At 51.3% G+C, this 21,262-nt stretch overlaps 2 protein-coding genes across 2 annotated transcripts in view; one reads left to right on the forward strand and one right to left on the reverse strand.

Annotated features, from left to right (window-relative positions):
• Positions 1–271: 271 nt before the first annotated feature.
• On the reverse strand, positions 272–10,599 carry LOC150054893 (uncharacterized). Its single transcript, XM_090344151.1, has 5 exons — positions 10,517–10,599; positions 9,952–10,088; positions 9,666–9,802; positions 1,377–9,508; positions 272–656 (listed from the first exon to the last, which is right to left on the reverse strand). Exons 1-4 carry the CDS (start codon positions 10,597–10,599, stop codon positions 2,387–2,389), a joined length of 7,479 nt encoding a protein of 2,492 aa, XP_090200277.1. The 3' UTR covers positions 272–656; positions 1,377–2,386.
• The window catches only part of Vrk1 (VRK serine/threonine kinase 1), an 82,038-nt gene continuing 63,198 nt past the window's right edge, over positions 2,423–21,262 (forward strand). The window contains exon 1 of the mRNA XM_090344802.1: positions 2,423–2,517. The gene's annotated coding sequence lies outside the window, so the exon portion shown is untranslated. The remainder of the gene's footprint in view (positions 2,518–21,262) is intronic.

Genomic DNA, 21,262 nt, shown 5'->3' on the forward strand with positions numbered 1-21,262 from the left:
AATAAAAACAATGTATTGAGGACATGGTACCCACACATGGTAGAGGCATAACAGTAAAAGGACTGTGGGAGTGTCCCCTGGAGACAGGCATTCAGGAGACCTTGGAAGATATCCTGCTCTTTACTTCCCTCTTCTGTCTTCTCTGGAGGTACCATTTCCTTGGGACACCAAGATGGCTCCACATACATCTGAAGAGGCAAATTGCTTGTAGGGTAATTGTTCCCCTTGTACAAATGGAAACCAGGGTAAGAATTCAATACCTGACTCATGGTGGACGCTCAGGCTTCTCATAACTCTGTTTATTTGACTTCACGATTGGAAGTTCTGCCACACTGGAGAACATGCCCATCTCCCCACATTTCCCAAATGCCTTTACTCTCTGTTGGTTTTCCAGACCTTTATGCTAACATAAAATGTTGAAGAGGCTTCCAGAAATAAAAATGGCACTTCAAGACCTCATTATGTGGGCAAAGCCAAGGCAGATCCTACATCTAGAGAGTTCTGGTTGGTCACCCCTTGCTGGAGCACTTGAAGTCACTCTGCTTTAGCCTTCTGATCCCTTACCCAGGAATCTCAGTATTGGTTATAACAGTGCACAAGTTTCTCTCTCTGTGCTGAAACTTTCTTTACAAGAACTGTCCTCATCTCCTGAGGCCCTGTATGGAAAGAACATTTAGAAATACATCCAGGGGGCCAGAATCACTTACATTACTTGATCTGTTTTCTTCCCTCTCAGAACTGGGGAGATAATGTGTATGCAAAAAGTACAGTGCCTACTTAAGGTCTCCCCAAATGACAGTTAAATTAGAATCCCTGTAGTTGAGTCCAGTCCCTGACTTACAGGAAGTGCTTGGTAAACATATGTTTGGACTGGATCAGTGTTTCTAATATTTGGCTGGATTATATTGTGAACTCCTTCTTTTCTCTTTTCTTCCTAGTTCCTTGTTATTGACCAGTCAATCTTCTGTGCAACTCTGGTGTTGTTTGATAAAACTTTGCTGAGGGTGTCCTAAGTCCCAGCAATGCTTCTCCACCTACAGCACTCAGACTTGTGGTCTCCATGACAGGAGCCTGGGCCCGTGTCCTTCTGTGTTCTGCACTGGTAGGACATCAACCCAGCATGAAAGCAGTGACTTTCCTTCTGCAGGTCTTCTACTAGGGTCAGGGGGACATGGTCACATTGTAACAGATAAATCCCATTCCAAGTCTTAGTGTGCCTGCACACGCGAATATTGTACATTCATTCTCTCTACTCCCCCCTCCCATTTTTTTTCACTCAATGAATTCTGGCCACAAAGTCTTCCTGGGAATTCTGCACTCATGGGATATGTGAATCTTGAGATCACTTGGTTGACAACTATTCATCAAGTGCTCACCTTGGGCTGTGTTTTCAGCAGGGTCTTGACAGAAAACAGATGACACAGGAGAAACAGGTTCATATGAAGAAGGTTGAAATTTGCAAGGTAACTGTTCACAAAGGTGTATGTTGGGAGCGACTAGGGATGGGGCAGAAACTGGAGGCTCAGTGGCTGTCAGTGTGTTTTCATCTCTTGACCTCATGCACAAAGAAGGGGCTCGTGTTACTCACTGCAAACTCAAAGGAGGCCCAAACAGAAGTTATGAAGTAGGGATCTTTTGTAGAGGTCAGCCTCCTGGCTTGGGGGAACAGGAAGGGTGTCTGGAGGGACAGCATAAGACACAGGACAGAAAACAGCCCTGTCCAATGGACAGGGAGATTGAGGTTTTTATGGGGACTGAAATGTGCACAATTTTGGGGAGATCCACTTTAGGAAAATCACACAAAAATATCTTGCCTTGGTAATCAGAAGCCTGTAAAGTCTCTACAAACATCCAGTTAAGGCTTATTCCAGGGCTTCGGAAGGTGTAAGTGATTTAAGAACATCGGTGTAGGTGATTTAACTTATAACCTTAAGAGCTTTGTGATTTTTAATCTAGAATAGTGTCCCAGTCCACAGTAAGCTTACGGTCTCATGGGTAATAGAAATTCACAAGTGATAATAAATACAAAGCAAACTGGTATAAGAGAATTACAGTTAAAATACTACAGGGGGTTAGGTCAGCTCTGAACCTGGGAACATTTTAACGGATCAAGCCACTCAACACACGATATTCACTTCAGTTTCTATGGCATGGACGTAGTCTGAAGGGTGGAGCCAGGCTGTAAAACTACATTTCCCAGAAGCCATCGGGGCCAAAAGGACAGTAACTTACTTTGCCGCTCAAAGACTCTATTTCCCAGCAGGCACCGGGCGCAGGCGCCGCAGCTCCCGACATGCCTTGGGAGGTGCCGGGGACGCACAGCTCCGTCCGGTCGCTTTCCGTTCGTCCCGCCTCCCCTGTGCCTCAGAGCCAATAGGAAGGCTCCTTACTGGAGGGTGTGGGGGGAGCCGGCGTCGCCGTAAGGTTGGGAGTCGGTGGAAGCGGCGGGAAGTTCGTACTGGGCGGAAGGCGACGGGTCTTCTCCAGCCTGGGTAGGAGGGAAGCCGGCCGCGCGAGGTTCGTACAGGGCGGAAGGCGGCGGGTCTTCTGCAGCCTGGGCAGTCCAGCTGCGGGCCACGCGATGTTCGTACTGGGCGGAAGGCGACGGGTCTAATGAAGCCTGGGCGGGCTGGCTGCGGGCCGCGCGAGGTTCGTACAGGGCGGAAGGCGACGGGTCTTCTCCAGCCTGGGTAGGAGGGAAGCCGGCCGGGCGAGGTTCGTACAGGGCGAAAGGCGGCGGGTCTTCTGCAGCCTGGGCGGTCCAGCTGCGGGCCGTGCGATGTTCGTACAGGGCGGAAGGCGATGGGTCTTCTGCAGCCTGGGCTGTCCAGCTGCGGGCCGTGCGATGTTCGTACTGGGCGGAAGGCGATGGGTCTTCTGCAGCCTGGGCGGTCCAGCTGCGGGCCGTGCGATGTTCGTACTGGGCGGAAGGCGATGGGTCTTCTGCAGCCTGGGCGGTCCAGCTGCGGGCCGTGCGATGTTCGTACTGGGCGGAAGGCGATGGGTCTTCTGCAGCCTGGGCGGTCCAGCTGCGGGCCGTGCGATGTTTGTACTGGGCGGAAGGCGATGGGTCTTCTGCAGCCTGCGCGGTCCAGCTGCGGGCCGTGCGATGTTTGTACTGGGCGGAAGGCGATGGGTCTTCTGCAGCCTGGGCGGTCCAGCTGTGGGCCGTGCGATGTTTGTACTGGGCGGAAGGCGATGGGTCTTCTGCAGCCTGGGCAGTCCAGCTGCGGGCCACTCGATGTTCGTACTGGGCGGAAGGCGACTGGTCTAATGAAGCCTGGGCAGGCAGGCTGTGGGCCACGCGAGGTTCGTACTGGGCAGAAGGTGACGGGTCTTCTGCAGCCTGGGTGGTCCAGCTGTGGACCATGCGATGTTCGTACTGGGCGGAAGGCGGCCGGTCTTCTGCAGCCTGGGCGGTCCAGCTGTGGGCCGTGCGATGTTTGTACTGGGCGGAAGGTGATGGGTCTTCTGCAGCCTGGGCGGTCCAGCTGTGGGCCGTGCGATGTTTGTACTGGGCTGAAGGTGATGGGTCTTCTGCAGCCTGAGCGGTCCAGCTGCGGGCCATGCGATGTACGTACTGGGTGGAAGGCGACTGGTCTAATGAAGCCTGGGCGGTCCAGCTGTGGGCCGTGCGATGTTTGTACTGGGCGGAAGGCGATGGGTCTTCTGCAGCCTGGGAGGTCCAGCTGTGGGCTGTGCGATGTTTGTACTGGGTGGAAGGTGATGGGTCTTCTGCAGCCTGGGCGGTCCAGCTGCGGGCCACGCGATGTTCATACTGGGTGGAAGGCGCCGGGTCTAATGAAGCCTGGGCAGGCTGTTTATGGGCCATGAGAGGTTCATACTGGGTGGAAGGCGACGATGGGTCTTCTGCAGCCTGGGTGGTCCAGCTGCGAGCCACGCGATGTTCGTACTTGGCGGAAGGCGGCCGGTCTTCTGCAGCCTGGGCGGTCCAGCTGCGGGCCACCTGATGTTCGTACTGGGTGGAAGGTGATGGGTCTTCTGCAGCCTGGGCGGTCCAGCTGTGGGCCACGCGATGTTCGTACTGGGCGGAAGGTGATGGGTCTTCTGCAGCCTGGGCGGTCCAGCTGCGGGCCGTGCGATGTTTGTACTGGGCAGAAGGTGATGGGTCTTCTGCAGCTTGGGTGGTCCAGCTGTGGGCCGTGCGAGGTTCGTACTGGGCGGAAGGCAACAGGTCTAATTCAGCCTGGGCGGTCCAGCTGCGGGCTACACGATGTTCGTACTGGGCGGAAGGTGATGGGTCTTCTGCAGCCTGGGCAGTCCAGCTGCGGGCCACGCGATGTTCGTACTGGGCGGAAGGCGACTGGTCTAATGAAGCCTGGGCAGGCTGGCTGTGGGCCACGCGAGGTTCGTACTGGGCAGAAGGCGACGACGGGTCTTCTGCAGCCTGGATGGTCCAGCTGCGAGCCACGTGATGTTTGTACTGGGCAGAAGGCGACAACGGGTCTTCTGCAGCCTGGGCGGTCCAGCTGTGGGCTGTGCGAGGTTCGTACTGGGCGGAAGGTGATGGGTCTTCTGCAGCCTGGGTGGTCCAGCTGTGGGCCACACGATGTTTGTACTGGGCGGAAGGTGATGGGTCTTCTGCAGCGTGGGTGGTCCAGCTGTGGGCCTTGCGATGTTTGTACTGGGCGGAAGGGGATGGGTCTTCTGCAGCCTGAGCGGTCCAGCTGCGGGCCACGTGATGTTCGTACTGGGCGGAAGGTGATGGGTCTTCTGCAGCCTGGGCGGTCCAGCTGCGGGCCACGCGATGTTCGTACTGGGCGGAAGGCGGCCGGTCTTCTGCAGCCTGGGCGGTCCAGCTGTGGGCCGTGCGATGTTTGTACTGGGCGGAAGGTGACCGGTCTTCTGCAACCTGGGCGGTCCAGCTGCGGGCCACGCGATGTTCGTACTGGGCGGAAGGTGATGGGTCTTCTGCAGCCTGGGCGGTCCAGCTGTGGGCCGTGCGATGTTTGTACTGGGCGGAAGGTGACGGGTCTTCTGCAGCCTGGGCGGTCCAGCTGCGGGCCACACGATGTTCGTACTGGGAGGAAGGTGATGGGTCTTCTGCAGCCTGGGCAGTCCAGCTGCGGGCCACGCGATGTTCATACTGGGCGGAAGGCGACTGGTCTAATGAAGCCTGGGCAGGCTGGCTGTGGGTCATGCGAGGTTCATACTGGGCGGAAGGCGACAATGGGTCTTCTGCAGCCTGGGTGGTCCAGCTGCGAGCCACGTGATGTTTGTACTGGGCAGAAGGTGACAACGGGTCGTCTGCAGCCTGGGCGGTCCAGCTGTGGGCTGTGCGAGGTTCGTACTGGGCGGAAGGTGATGGGTCTTCTGCAGCCTGGGTGGTCCAGCTGTGGGCCACACGATGTTTGTACTGGGCGGAAGGGGATGGGTCTTCTGCAGCCTGGGCAGTCCAGCTGCGGACCACGCGATGTTCGTACTGGGTGGAAGGCGACTGGTCTAATGAAGCCTGGGCAGGCAGGCTGTGGGCCACGCGAGGTTCGTACAGGGCGGAAGGCGACAATGAGTCTTCTGCAGCCTGGGTGGTCCAGCTGTGGGCCGGGCCAGGTTCATACTGGGGGGAAGGGGATGGGTCTTCTGCAGCCTGGGTGGTCCAGCTGTGGGCTGGGCCAGGTTCGTACTGGGCGGAAGGGGATGGGTCTTCTGCAGCCTGGGCGGTCCAGCTGTGGGCCACGCGATGTTCGTACAGGGCGGAAGGCGACTGGTCTAATGAAGCCTGGGCAGGCTGGCTGTGGGTCACGCGAGGTTCATACTGGGCGGAAGGCGACAATGGGTCTTCTGCAGCCTGGGTGGTCCAGCTGCGGGCCGAGCGAGATTCATACTGGGCGGATGGTGATGGGTCTTCTGCAGCCTGGGCGGTCCAGCTGTGGGCCACGCGATGTTTGTACTGGGCGGAAGGTGACGAGTCTTCTGCAGCCTGGGCGGGCTGGGTGTGGGCCTTGCGAGGTTCGTACTGGGTGGAAGGTGATGGGTCTTCTGCAGCCTGGGTGGTCCAGCTGCGAGCCATGCGATGTTCGTACTGGGCAGAAGGTGATGGGTCTTCCGTAGTCTGGGCGGTCCAGCTGCGCGTCATGCGATGTTTGTACTGGGCAGAAGGTAGCTGGTCTTTTGTAGCCTGGATGGTCCAGCTGTGGGCCACGTGATGTTTGTACTGGGCGGAAGGTGATGAGTCTTCTGCAGCCTGGGCGGGCTGGGTGTGGGCCTTGTGAGGTTCATACTGGGCGGAAGGTGATGGGTCTTCTGCAGCCTGGATGGTCCAGCTGTGGGCCGTGCGAGGTTCGTGCTGGGCAGAAGGTAGCTGGTCTTCTGTAGCCTGGATGGTCCAGCTGCGGGCCACGCGAGGTTCGTCCTCGGTGGAAGGTAGCTGGTCTTCTGTAGTCTGGATGGTCCACCTGTGGGCCATGCGAGGTTCATCCTCGGTGGAAGGTAGCTGGTCTTCTGTAGTCTGGATGGTCCACCTGTGGGCCACGTGAGGATCGTAGTGGGCGAAAGGCTGCTGGTCTTCTGCAGCCTGGATGGTCCGGCTGAGGCCTACGCGAGGTTCGTCCTGGGCGGAAGGCTGCTGGTCTTCTGTAGCCTGGATGGTCCGGCTGAGGCCTACGCGAGGTTTGTCCTGGGCGGAAGGCTGCTGGTCTTCAGCCAGGTTGGTCTGGCTGCGGACTCCGTGAAGTTTGTACTGGGTGGAAGACAACGGGTCTTCTGCAGCCTGGATGGTCCGGCTATGAGCCCTGCCAACTTCATACTGGGTGGAAGGTGCCTGGTCTTCTACAATCTGGGTAGGCCGGACGCTGACTGCGCTAGGTTTGTCCTGGTCGGAAGGCGATGGGTCTTCTGCAGCCTGGTTGGTCTGGTTGCGGGCTGTGTGTGGTTCGAAGTGGGTGGAAGGCGACCGGTCTTCTGCAGCCTGGATGGTCCGGCTATGAGCCCCTCCAACTTCATCCTGGGTGGAAGGCGACGGGTCTTCTGCAGCCTGGATGCTGCCGGCCACGCGAGGTTGGAACTGTGCGAAAGGCGACTGTGCGGAAGGCGACCGGTCTTCTGCAGCCTGGTTGGTCTGGTTGTGGGCCGTGCGTGGTGGTTCGTACTGGGCGGAAGGCGACGGGTCTTCTGCAGCCTGGATGGTCCGGCTGCCCGCCATGCGAGGTTGGAACTGTGGGGAAGGCGACGGGTCTTCTGCAGCCTGGATGGTCCGGCTGCCGGCTACTCGAGGTTGGGACTGGGCGGAAGGCGACGGGTCTTCTGCAGCCTGGATGGTCCGGCTGCCGGCTACTCGAGGTTGGGACTGGGCGGAAGGCGACGGGTCTTCTGCAGCCTGGATGGTCCGGCTGCCGGCTACTCGAGGTTGGGACTGGGCGGAAGGCGACGGGTCTTCTGCAGCCTGGATGGTCTGGCTGCCGGCCACCCGAGGTTGGGACTGGGCGGAAGGCGACAGGTCTTCCGCAGCCTGGATGGTCCGGCTGCCGGCTACACGAGGTTGGGACTGGGCCGAAGACAACAGGTTTTCCGCAGCCTGGATGGTCTGGCTGCCGGCCACGCGAGGTTGGGACTGGGCGGAAGGCGATGGGTCTTCCGCAGCCTGGGTGGTCCGGCTGCCGGCCACTTCAGGTTGGGACTGGGTGGAAGGCGACAGGTCTTCTGCAGCCTGGATGGTCCGGCTGCCGGCCACGCGAGGTTGGGACTGGGCGGAAGGCGACAGGTCTTCTGCAGCCTGGATGGTCCGGCTGCCGGCCACGCGAGGTTGGGACTGGGCGGAAGGCGACAGGTCTTCTGCAGCCTGGATGGTCCGGCTGCCGGCCACGCGAGGTTGGGACTGGGCGGAAGGCGACAGGTCTTCCACAGCCTGGATGGTCCGGCTGCCGGCCACGCGAGGTTGGGACTGGGCGGAAGGCGACAGGTCTTCCGCAGCCTGGATGGTCCGGCTGCCGGCCACTCGAGGTTGGGACTGGGCGGAAGGCGACAGGTCTTCCGCAGCCTGGATGGTCCGGCTGCCGGCCACTCGAGGTTGGGACTGGGCGGAAGGCGACAGGTCTTCCGCAGCCTGGATGGTCCGGCTGCCGGCCACTCGAGGTTGGGACTGGGCGGAAGGCGACAGGTCTTCCGCAGCCTGGATGGTCCGGCTGCCGGCCACTCGAGGTTGGGACTGGGCGGAAGGCGACAGGTCTTCCGCAGCCTGGATGGTCCGGCTGCCGGCCACTCGAGGTTGGGACTGGGCGGAAGGCGACAGGTCTTCCGCAGCCTGGATGGTCCGGCTGCCGGCCACTCGAGGTTGGGACTGGGCGGAAGGCGACAGGTCTTCCGCAGCCTGGATGGTCCGGCTGCCGGCCACTCGAGGTTGGGACTGGGCGGAAGGCGACAGGTCTTCCGCAGCCTGGATGGTCCGGCTGCCGGCCACTCGAGGTTGGGACTGGGCGGAAGGCGACAGGTCTTCTGCAGCCTGGATGGTCTGGCTGCCGGCCACGCGAGGTTGGGCCTGGGCGGAAGGCGACGGGCCTTGTGCAGCCTGGACAGGCCGGAAGCTGACCGCGTGAAGTTCATACTGGAGGGGAGGCCGCGGGGTTTGCGCACCCTCGGTGGTGTGGACGCTGACGGGGCGAGGTTCGTGCTGGGTGGAAGGCGGTGGGTGTTCTCCAGCCTGGGCGGGCCGGACGCTGATGGCGCGAAGTTCGTACTGGGCGGCAGCCTGGGCGGGCTGGACGCCGACGGCGCTGCCTTGGGAGGTGGTGGAAGGTGGTGGGTCTGACGCAGCCTGGGCGGGCCGGACGCTGACCACATGGAGCTCGTACTGGGCGGGAGCCGGCCGGTCTGCTGCAGCCTGCGGGGGCCGGGCCTTGGCTGCGCGAACTTCGGGCTGGGCCTGCTGGGCCGCCGTCTGCCGGTCTGCTGCAGCCTGCGGGGGCCGGAGGCGGCTCGAGCGGGGCTGGCTCGCCGGGCCGAGCGCGGGGGCCGGCTTCTGGAGCGGCGGCCTCTGGAGCGACGGCCTCTGGAGCGGCGGCTTCTGGAGCTGCGGTTTCTGGAGCGGCGGCTTCTGGAGCTGCGGTTTCTGGAGCGGCGGCTTCTGGAGCAGCCGGCGTGGGCCTGGGCGGCCGCTGCTCCTCCTCCTCGTCCGGCCCTCCCGGGCCGGCCTCACCGGGCGCCACAGTGTCCAGGGCCGTCCTCGCGGTCCCCGCAGGGTCAGGCGGCCCCGCAGGGACATGAGGCCCCGCATGACCAGGCGACCCTTGAGGGTCAGGCGGCCCCGCACCGTCACGCGTTCTTCCGGCCCGTACCATGACTGCCCGATCTGGCCCCAGAGCCCCTGCAGGTTCAGGCCGCAGTCGCGGTTCCTCCGGGTCGCCGCAGTCCACTCTAGGGTTAGGCCGGCCTTCCGGCCCCCGCCGCCGCCTCCGGGGGCCTTGGGCTGGTCCGCGTCGCTGCGGGGCGGCCGCCGCCTCGCGGGGGGTCCGTTCTTGAAGTCATTCCTTGAAGAGGGGCCTTCGCCCGCGGTCTGCGGGCGGGGCGGCGGCCTGGCGGTCCTGGAGGACCCCGAGGAGGAGGCCGTGGCCCCGACCTGCCCTGCGCGGAGCAGCACCGGCCGGCCTCCCCCCACCCGCCCGGTGAGCCTCGCGGGCGCTGCCTGGAGGCCGAGCCGCGCGCGTGCCCACGTTCGGCGCTTCCTCCGGCCCCGGCCCTCGAGCCGCCCTCGAGCCGCCCTCGAGCCGCCGGCCGCCCGGCCGCTCCTCCCGACCGACCCAGCCGTCGTCAGGGGCGCCGCCGCCGCCGCCGCCGCCGCCGCGGTTCCCTCCGAAAACAGGCCGATCCATTTAGCTCAGTTTGACCAATAGCTCCAAGGTCAAGGGGAGACAGACGAAGGGACGGACGGACCAGTTCCCACGGAGATTGCGCTCCGTCCGTCCGTGCGTCCCCGTTTTCTAAGAGCGCCTTGCAGACCGCTCATCCCCTGCCCCATCAGGTCCCCGCCTTGACGCGCTGTGTCGGGGAGGAGCCCGGCTAGGTCCCGGCGGACTGGTGAAGACGCTCTCCGAGATGTCTGCTTTGAAGCTTCCAAGTGGGAAGCTTCGCCCCGTCTGTTGCAAAGCGTAGGGCAGAAAAGCTACACAAAAGCAGACCAGAATGCAATTTTGAGATTTCAGAATAAATGGACGCGTGCGCGCGCGTGCGCGTGTGCACGTTCGTGTGTGCGCGCGCGCGCGCGTGTGTCAGTGTATGTGCGCTGTCCCTGAGCTCTCTTGCTCAGGGCTGCTGGCCCACCAATGGAGCCACAGCTCCACTTGCAGCTTGGTTTTTGTTTTTTTGTGGATAATGAATCTCTTACACGACTTTCCTGCCCACGCTGGCTTCAAGCTGTGATGCTCAGGTCTTAGCCTCCCGAGTAGCTGGGATTTCAGGTGTGAGCCCCCCAGCACGTGTCCTGGCCGTGCTGGGCAGTGCACTGGATGGAAGAAGTGAGTCGACCGTTGGAATTGCGTTTCTGGTCAGATAAGATCATGCTCACCTTCCTGCAGAAGGGAAGGCAGGCAGCGCCAGCTCTGCAGACAGCAGTCGCGCTCTGTGCCGATGCCTTTGCAGATAGTTCATGTTTCTTGCCCATTCCTGTGCCCTGTTGGTAGGGTAATGCAGGTCGAGTTTCCTAAATGAGCAGGTGTTCGGCCTTACTGACCTAGGACAGCTCTGGTGTCCAGTCCATCCAGTCCAGTCCCATAGTGTGACGAATTCTTTTTGGGCTCAGTGCTGCAAAAATTATGAGTGTATTTGTTAAACAAATGAGATTAATGGAGGGATGTGTTACCCATAAAGCCTGGCATAGAGGAAGTTAGTGAAGTGCCCAGGAAATGGTTATATGGAAGGTTTGTGCTAAGTTTTATTCCAGTATGCAAATGTATATTTTAAAAATAACAGTAATGCAATTCAAGATGTTGATAGACCCTAAAATTAAATTTCTTAAAGGAAATAGGCCAGCCTTTTTTTTTTTCTTAAAGTTTGAGAACTAATGTAAAATAGTAAATAAATGCATGGCCCAGATGTCTAGAAAAGGAAAAAAAAAAGCAGGGTTTTAATTTTGACAATTATATTTTTTCCCTAAAGGAGTCCCTTAGTATATACATATATGTACATACATATATATGTACTATGAATAGAACTTTGATTTGAACGATGAAACTGGAAAAATAGTTCTTATTTGAAAAGTGAAACTTGGAAATGAAACAAAGCTTTGAAATTGACTGTAAGTGGAATGAAGCAGGATGAATCCTGGACTTATGCAAATGTGCAAATGCTCTCATCTCCATGTATCAGGCAGCGAGCCTAATGGGGATTAAATGCAAGGGAGAGTGAGTGAGGCTTTCAGAAAATTGGTCTTGATGGTTTCTGAGACTCATTGGTAACTGAATAGCACAGGAGAATATTTTTGTAGAGTTGTTTTTTTTTTTAAACATGTTTGCCCAGATAATTTTTCAGTGAGAAGAAATTGATTCATTCGTTCAGAAGTCACTGCACCTACCCTTGACCAGGAATCGTGCTAGCTCTATGCTTGCTATTTTCTTGTTTCCTTTGTTTCATATTAATTTGGATTATTCTTTTTGACTTCCCTTATGCACAGCCTACCAGCAGTCAGTGTATGTGTCAAAGCACCAACTTTACCATTGATGAAGTGTAGGAAATAGGGAATTTTAAAAGGAATGGAAGACTAATTTAGGAAGTTGTAGAATCTGCGTTAATTTTCTCTTTGTGGATTGGCTGTCTAGCTGCTGTTTGCATGCCAGCACATTTATCTGTTTTACACTTAGCTCCTGGTTTTAAGAACCCAAAAGAGACTACATCATATAATTGTCAGTTTTTTTCTAAGTTTTTTTTTAAAGCATGAAGTTAAAAATCTTACAGCCAAGATAATTATAGCTTTATTTCAGGTTTTTATTTTATTTTTGTTCCTCTTTATACCCCTATTCCCACATTAGCTGACATAGGTTATAGGGGGCATACTTATATTTCCACCCATATACAATATGTTTCAGTCTTGTATCACCCCTGCTATCAATCTCCTTCTTTAAAATAATTTCAATAGCTTTCATTCCACACAGAAACAACTCTGAGCAAAGAATTCAGTATTATCACGAGCAAAATTGATTCCACATCATTAAAAAGTGAACTGTGATTTTGGTTGGTTTCTTGTAAGTTCCTCTGAGAGCTTAAGATGAAACCAGAAGAAAAAACACTGTTGAAGTCAGTGAGACAGTTTTAAAAAAAGGGTCGGCCCCTCATCTGCTGAACGTGTAAGAGCTTATTTCCACACCTAGAGCCCTTGCTGCTCAGGACACTGAGGCCTGAGGAACACAGTTTGAAGAGACAGGAGAGTGTGAGATTTTCTTTCAGTTAAACTGCCAGAAAGCTGCAAGTAGACTGTGGCTCAAGTGGTAGAGTGCTACCCTTGAGCAAGAAATCTCAAGGGCAGTGCCCAGCCCCTGAGTTCAAGCCCCAGGAACAGCATATACACACAACATGTCGGTCTAATGGTTCTAGTTACTACATTCTTAAGATGACTTTGGAATGGGAACAGAGTAGTGTTTATGGGCTGGGGCTGAGTTACTTTCAGGTAATGGATCAGTCTTGTAGCCTGATTGTGGTGATGGCTGCAGAGTGTATGTGGGTGACAAAAGGTGGTATACATACATACATACATACATACATACATACATACACGCACATACTAACAACTGACATTGGCCCTATCTAGTTTCAGTGGTTGTACAGTGTTCATCCACTGTACTGCTGGCTGTACAATGATTTGTAATCATCCACCCACTGAAGGACATGTGGGTTGTTTCTACTGTTTGGTGATTACAAATAAAGCTTCTGCGAGTATTCATTTTCAGGTTTTTGTGTGATGCATGTTTCTATTTCTTCTCGGATAAATGCCTAGGAGTGTAACTGTTGGGTTGTGTGGTAAGTGTATGTTTAACTTAGGAAACTGCCAAACTTCCAGTGTAGCGACATTTTACAGTCCCATCATCACTCTATGAGAGATCCAGTTTCTCTGTGTTGCTGCCATTTGGTACTGGTTTTATTCTTGTGGGTAGTGGTCGGTTTGATGTGTATATTCCTAATAGCTAATCTTTCCATGTACTTAATTGTCTCTGATAATTTGTCTGTTCAAATCTTTTGCCCATTTTGTCTATGAATTGTTTGTTTTCTTATGGCTGAGTTTGGAGCTTAAAAAAATATGTTCTGGATAGTTCTTTGCCAACTATCTGAGTTGTTAGTACATTCACTCAGTCTCTGGCTTGTCTTTTCTTTCTCGTATAATGTGGTTCTCAACACAGACATTTGATAAAGCCTAGGTACTTTGAAGGCATGTACCTCTTAAAATTTAGGGCCCAGTCTTTGTCAGGAAGATGGACTCTTGTTTTTTTCTAAAGAGTGTTCTGATGTTATGTCTTACATTGATATCTGTGATCCCTTTGGAGTTGATTTTTACACAGGATGTAAGATTTAGGTGTTGATTATTTTTCTTTTCCCTTTGTGAATGTCTAATTATTCCAGAACTGTTGAAATACTACCCTTTGGCTTTTTACACCTTTATCGAAACATTAGTTTGCCATTTTTACTGTAAACAATGCCACAGGAAGAAATGAAAGAATAGTTAAGTAAATATGAATACAAGTTCATCAAGATATGATGTGGTTTGAGTTTGGAGAGAGAAAAAACATCTTTGGGGGCCGGGAGTTTGGCCTAGTGGTTAAAGTGCTTGCCTAGCATGCATGAAGACCCGGGTTCGATTCCTCGGTACCACATACATAGAAAAAAAGCCGGAAGTGGGGCTGAGGCTCAAGTGGTAGAGCTCTAGCCTTGAGAAGATCCAAGGACAGTGCTCAGGCCCTGAGCTCAAGCCCAGGACTGGCAAAAAAAAAAAATAAATAAGAACTGGATATTTTGTGAACAAAGTGGGTGTGGAACTTAAGGATAATTAGTTCAGGTCTGTTGAAATTGCTGGCTAGATTAAAGAGAGTACATAATACATTTCAGTGTTGGCTAGGAAGATGCTGTTTTTGAGCAGGAAACAAATGGTATTTAAGAGGAATTGTGTTAGGTGTACATACACGGCAGTAAGAGGTTGATAGGAAGAGTGGGATACAACCATAACCCTTGAGTTATTACTTTGTATTCCACTGTTCTGCCAGAAAGTGGTATTATTTCACCATGTTCAAAGTTGAATGTGTGTGTTCAGCTTTCCTGTCTGAGATGATCAACTTGTAAGAGTTTGGAAAGAGGTATTTTAACTCCTAATGTCTGGGGCTTCAGTTCATGGTTAGTTGACCCTGTGGCTTTTGGGACTGTGGCAAGGGAGAATCTCATGTGAGAGTTACGATGGGGGCAGCTGCTCATCTCATGGCATCCAGGAAGCAGAAAGCCAAGAAAGGATGGGGTTTTCTGCACCCCTTTAAGGGCAGGGTACAACAGTAGCTAAACAGGCCTCACCTCCTAAAGGCTTTATCAGGAGTGCCACAGGCTGGCTATCAAGCCTATAACACAGGCTTTTGGGGTACCTTTAACAAACCAGAGTAGTAGTTATGGTACATTTCAGACTTTTACTACTTTCAGCTGTAGAGATCGAGAATTCTGTTGAGCTTTCAGACTCCTTCAAAGCAATGCAACTTTCAGCAAGCTCCTCATGTGGGAGAAAGTGTCATTTCCATTGGCCTATTGTTGATGTGGATAATATATATATATATATATATATATATATATATATATATACACACACACACACACACACACACACACATATTTTATTCAAGCCTGGAAAATGTCTTAGAATTGAACAGTGAAAATGATTAATTAAAACAAAGGAACAACAACAAAAAAGTATTTATAAATTGGTTCAGGGAGGAAAAGTTAATGGAACAAGAATCGTTTACTATGGCAAAGAGTGTATTCTTTTGTACCCCATACTTAGGAACTGTAGAGAGAACTGAGGATCTGCTGTTCTGACACAGCAAGAAAAGTGAATGGTGCAAATTGTAGTATTAGGGTTTTAGTCTTGGGAGTTTCCAGCCAGTAGTTTCTTGCCAGTAGTCTGGGAGGGTTATTTATTTATTTTTTTTCTGAGAACTGAACTACTGAACTCAGGGCCTGAGCACGGTCCTTGGGCTTTCCTCAAGGCTAGAGCTCTACCACTTGAGCCACAGCATCATTTCTGGCTTTTTTTCCCCCTCTGTATGTGGTACTGAGGAATCGAACCTGGGTTTTTGTGCATGCTAGGCAAGCATTCTACCACTAGTCCACACCCCCAGCCCCAGTCTGAGAAGTTCTTAAGGGCAGAATAGTAATTCGGCTGTAAAGAACATTTTGTTTACAGTCAGGGAGTATGTAGGTAACAGTCATACAGATCTACCCTTGGGTCTTAATTTTTGTATTTGTGGTGTGTGTGTGATGCACTTTTTGTTTTGTTTGGTTGTAGGGCTTGAACTTGGGACCTGGGTGCTGTCCCTGAGCTCTTTTGCTCAAGGCTAGCTCTACCACTTTGAGCCACAGCTCCACTTTCAGTATTAGAGTGGTTAACTGGAGATATAAAGAGTTGTGCAGAGATTTTCTTGCCCATGCTGGCTTTGAACTGTGATCCACAGATCTTAGGCTCCTGAGTAGCTAGGATTACAAGTGTGAACTCCCAGCACCCACCTTAAAATGTATTTCTGTTTTCTCATCACACACTTCAGTTTTTGATTTTTCCTGTACAGATTAATTTTTTAAATCCATTTTGCAGATATTGAGAGTAGATAACATGGAGTCCATTTTTACACTGATGTAGAATATACTTCTGCTGTTTAAAAAATAATCAACTAGCTGGGTGTGGGTGGCTCACGCCTGTAATCTTAGCTAATCAGGAGGTTGAGATCTGAGGATCAAGGTTCAAAACCAGCCCAGACAGGAAAGCCCATGAGATCCTTATCTCCAGTTAACTACCAGAAAACCAGAATTGGTGCTGTGGCTCAGAGTGATAGATTGCTAGCCTTGAGCTGAAGAGTTCAGGGACAGTGCCAGGCCCAGAGTTCAAGCCCCAGGACAGACGAAACAACAGAAAAACTCGAGTAATGAATAAGAATCTCCACAGTGTTAGGCAAACTGCTAGAAATCAATGCATTTTTATACTTACTTGGGTCATGGAAAACGTAACATCCCGTATAAAGACACGGAAGATGACTTGTTATGTGAGGGTTTTATGATGATGTATAGAAATGCAGGGCTGACAGTGTGAAAGCTCACTGCAACAACTCACTTGTCCTTTATGTATTTTTTAAAATTTGATTTAACTCCTCAGTTTGGTTCTTTGCTACTGTAGTAAAGGGTTGTTGTTGTTCTGTTTAAATGTGGAGATTGATCAAGACTCTATTGTACTTGTGACTGCAGCCCTTCAGTCTTAACCACAGAGGAATTTTTTTCCCCCTACGGAAGAGTAAGCTCTTACAGTGCTATGCAAGCTGCCCATTTAAAACTATCATTGCTTGGCACCTATGCCCTAGTGACAGTTTGACCAACATGTGAGCAGGCACACTGCCATCCTGACAGATGGATGTGAGTAGAGGCAGCCAAGAAACCATGTATCTGCATCTCGTGTATTTGTTAAGGGCAGGACTCCCAGTCAGGGACGTTCAAACGTCTGTCCATCCTGAGCCTTCACTCCTGTGGATAAAGGGATGTCATCATTAATCTCAGCTCTGACTGAGATTCCATGGGTAGGTAAGAGCTTCCTGGCACTTACAGAAGTAGGCAATTGGAGACAGTCAGGATAATTGTTCTCTCCTACATCACAGGACTACTTCAAATAATCCTTTCCTCTTTCTTCTAGCCAACTAGATTTGTAAGGAGCATAAACCTGTTTATGCATTGTTCTGATATATTTGAAATAGTGTTTTTTTGGGGTCTTGTAGAGCATTAAAGCGTTGCTAGTCATGTACTATTTATCCTTTGTGCAGAGATATATAATTCGAGTCAAGTAGATCTGAGTTCAAATATTGACTGCTGTACAACACTAGGGCAGCCTAATTTAGCATCAAATCACTACCTGAGATACAGGGTTGTTGTGAGAACTAAATATGGATTATGCACATAAGTCGCTTATGTAAGGTCTGGCCCACAGTAAATGTTCTGTAAGCATTGTCATCACGTTGACATCACGTTAGCACTCTTAAAGGTAGTTTTCCTATTGAGTGCTATCTGAAACAGAGTACCTTTCTTCAGCTCCTTTCTGTTCTTGAAAGTCACTTAGTGGACCTTATGCAGGCATTGTGTGGAGAATAATGATAGGGAATTCCAGTGATGGGGAACTCACTATGTCTAGGGCTGAGAGAAAGGTCTTTCTTTCTTTCTTCCTTTTATTTATTTATTTTTGTCCATTGTGGGACTTGAACTCTGGGCCTGGGCACTGTCCCTGAACTCTTCAGGGCAAGACTAGAATGCTACCACTTGAGCCACAGCGCTGCTTTGGTTTTCTGGTGCATAATTGGAGATCAGAGTCTCATGGTCTTTTGTGGCTTTGAACCGTGATCCTCAGATCTCAGCCTCCTGAGTAGCTAGGATTTACGGGAGTGAGCCACTGGCGCCTGGCTCAGTCTCCTTGAGTTGAAACATCTCCAGTTTATTACCAATTCATCACATGCCATAGTTACATGTCAGATCAACACATTGGTGGTTTTTCTCTTGAAATTTTCATTTTTAAACTATGGTTTAAAAATCATGGCTTGATGAATAAAAAATAATACATCTCTTGTGGATGTAGCACCCCCTCTTTTGTTAGTATAGTGAAGAATCTTGTGTTTTATGCATACTGTGTTTTTATTAATAATAGCTACTTTCTGTTGACCACATCATGCTAGAGGTGAATAGATTCGTGTATGTACTTAAGTCATTTTTTTCATGCTGTTGCCCTGCAGTAATTTTGGGAAGCTGTCATGGATAGAACGTATGTTTCACCATGCTAGATTTCTTTTTATTGGCTAGCTTCAACTTTTTTTTTTTTTTTTGTCAGTCCTGGAGACTGAACTCAGCACCTGAGCACTGTCCTTGGGCTTCTCTACCACCTGAGCCACAGCAGCACTTCTGGCTTTTTCTGTATATGTGATACTGGGGATACATGCATGCTAGGCAAGCACTCTACCACTAGGCCAAACTCCCGGCCCCTAGCTTCAACTTTTTTTGGCGGGGGGGGGGGGGGGGGTGGGTCATGGGTCTTGAACTCAGCCTGGGCACTGTCCCTGAGCTCTTCAGCTCAAGGCTACCACCCTACCCCTGGGCCTGGGCATTGTTCCTAAGCTCTTCAGCTCAAGGCTATGGCTCTACCCTTGAGCCAAGCCTCACTTCCCAATTTCTAATTGGAGATAAATTTCGGGTTCTTTTGTGCCTGGGCTGGCTTTGAACCTTGATTCTAAGATCTCAGCCTCCTGAGTAGCTAGGATTACAGGCGTGAGCCACCGCACCAGCTCCCCTAGCTTCAACTTTTTAAAATACTTTGAAAACCTTATTCTTGGTCAATCATAAGTTACTAGTTTAAAAGAACAAATATGTGATGATGCCAATTAGCTGAGATGGGAAATACAGGAGGAAAGAAATGTGTGTGCAGAGTGAGAGGAGGATTGAAGCTGAAAGCCTGCAGGGTTTCAGACACTGCAGGGCAGAAATGTGGGACAGTGGGACAAGAAGAAGCTGTGCCCATGGGGGTATGATGAAACAAGAGTACTGTTGTAAGCTACAAAGATGGTCAAGAAGTGTGCTAGGGTTGGAATGCAAAGTGTGCAAGGCATGGTCACTGCTTTCTGCTCTCTTTATTTGCCCCACAATTTAACTGTTGAATCAGTGGCAATGCTTAGTCACTTGTGCACCTGAAGAATTGGAAGTATCCTTTATTTCTCTCCTGTGCACTTTGATTTATTTGGTTACCAAATTCTACTGTCTGTCTGTCTGTCTGTCTGTCTGTCTACATCTATCATTTATTATCTATCTCAATTGTGGTACTGAGGTTTGAACTCAGGACTTTGTATTTGCAGGGCTGGTTTGTTAACTGCCTTCTACACCTCCAACCCTGTTTCCACTGCTTATTTTTAGAATGGGGTCTTCCTGCTGCGACATGTGCCTGAGCTGCTTTAGGCTTCTTGTTGCTGGGATCAGCTTTCCTGCAGGGAAATGGAGTCTCTTAGACTTTCTATCCCAGCTGGCCTTGCATCATGCATGATTCTGACTCAGCACACACCAGTGAGCCCAGCTATGAGTTCAGAAAGGGTTTTGTGAACTTTCTACATAAGTTGGCTTCAAGCTTTGATCCTCCCATTCTTAGACTTGCAAGTAGCTAAGATGAAAGGCATGAACCACAACACTCATCTATCAGGTTTTCTTTTTAGTGTACAAATCTTACCTAGCTCAGTGGTGTGTGTGTGTGTGTGTGTGTGTGTGTGTGTGTGTGTGTGTGTGTGTGTGTGTGTGTGTGCCTGCACCTGTGTGTGCTTGTTGGTTGTGGGGCTTGAACTCTGGGCCTGGGCACCATCCCTGATCTCTTCAGCTCAAGGCTAGCGCTCTACCCCTTAAGCCACAGTGCCTCTTCTGGTTTCCTGGTGGTTAATTGGAGATAAGAGTCTCACAGACTTTCCTGCCGGGGATGGCTTTGAACCGAGATCCTCAGATCTCAGCCTCCTGAGTAGGATTACAGGTGTGAGCCATCAGTGCCCCGCTGATTTTTTGTTTTTTTAAAGCATAGTGATAACTAGCAGGCAGATTGTAGCTAGTCACTTTGCTAGTACCCTAGAAACTCTGTTGCCCCTTTCTAGTAGTTACTTCCGCTGAAGGCAACCCCTGTTGTGAGTTCTAGAACCATTGGGTAGAGGTGCCTGGTTTGAACTTATATGTACATGGGTAATGTCCTGTTCCCACCTTCCTTCCAGTTTCCTATTCTTCGTTGCATCTGAGGTTTAACTATGCTGTTACATGACTTTTGTTTTGAAGTAACTGGTTCTAGCTAGCCATTACTGCCAAATGCACTAGTTTTGACCATTGAATATAGCCTCACACACTGATTCAAAGTCAGTGATACAAAATAACATGATTCATTTTATCATGATTATGAGTTCTCTGGGTTGGGCATTTGGTGGGGATGGCTTCTCACTGTAATGGCCTATTTACAAAATCAAATAGGGGCTTCTTCCCCCCATTGTCTCCTGCTATGGCTGGGAAGTGGAAGATGGGTATCATTTAGGACTGGAGCAGCCTAGCTTCCATGTGGGCTCATGAGGCCTTGGCTCTTCACAACATGCTTCAGAAGTCACGCATTACGTCCACCCATCTCTGTTGGTTGAAGTAGACACTAGCCTGCCTGGACTCACTAGAAGGGAGCATAGACCTTTCATCCTCATGGAATCCTCACTTTGAGCTGGCACAAATTATATCCTAACATGGACCCATTTTAGTGTAGGTGCATCGGGAAATAGTATATACTTTGGAGTACTTGTGAATACTGTTATAAATTTGTGCACATATGTTTTATTTGGGAATACGTTTAGGAATACAACAACATGCCCGGAAAACCTAGGCATAAGTGACACTCTGGAAGCTGTGGCTCTTAGGGCCCAGAGTTTGGTCTTCAGATACCATATCAACTAAAAAGAAAATCAACAGTTCTTGTAAGAGTGTCTGATTATAGATTAGGAGGAACTCAGAGTCTCTTTCACTAGAAAGCCAAGAGAAAGATCTCCAAGACTTTGCAAACCTTTTGAAAGGACACAGTGGCCAGCTCAGAGGGCCTTCTGTGAAGTAGTATAAAAGAAAGAAGTGGCCCTGACATTGAGAAATTGACTTGCACTCCCAGGGGCCATGTTGGAGAAACTTTGTCTAAAGCTTTAAAAAATCTTGTCCAAGGCTTTAGTCTTAAGGAATATTGAACTCTCCTTGTCCAGCTACAGGTGTGTTCCTGGTAGTCTTTGGCTGAGGGCAGGATTAGGATAATTCAAGTAACGATTAAACAAAAACAGGAAACAGTGCATTGACATCATAGGGTCACAATCAGCAAAATTCAAAATGAGAGGAATTTTACTAGACATAAAAAGGAGGAAAGGAAAATAATATGGAGATGGTACTGGTAAAGAGATCTGAAGACACACCAGCCAGATGCAGTGACTAGTCTTTGGTGGTGAGTACATGTCATCATGTAAAAGGACATTGAGACAGTTGGAGAGGTTTGAACACTTATTGGTGGATAGGGAGGAGT

This window comes from Megascapheus bottae, chromosome 14 (genome assembly GCF_031878675.1).
Source record: "Megascapheus bottae isolate mThoBot1 chromosome 14, mThoBot2.hap1, whole genome shotgun sequence".
Lineage (NCBI taxonomy): Eukaryota > Metazoa > Chordata > Mammalia > Rodentia > Geomyidae > Megascapheus > Megascapheus bottae.

Excerpts from the sequence above, each read along its gene's own strand:
- LOC150054893 (XM_090344151.1), bottom strand. The coding sequence starts at position 10,599 with ATGAACTATCTGCAAAGGCATCGGCACAGAGCGCGACTGCTGTCTGCA. Across the intron at positions 10,089-10,516 it reads GCCTTCCCTTCTGCAGGAAG|ACGGGGCGAAGCTTCCCACT; the intron begins GTGAGCATGATC and ends GCTTTGCAACAG. Across the intron at positions 9,509-9,665 it reads GGCCGGAGGAAGCGCCGAAC|ACCGCGGGCGAAGGCCCCTC; the intron begins GTGGGCACGCGC and ends CCCCGCCCGCAG.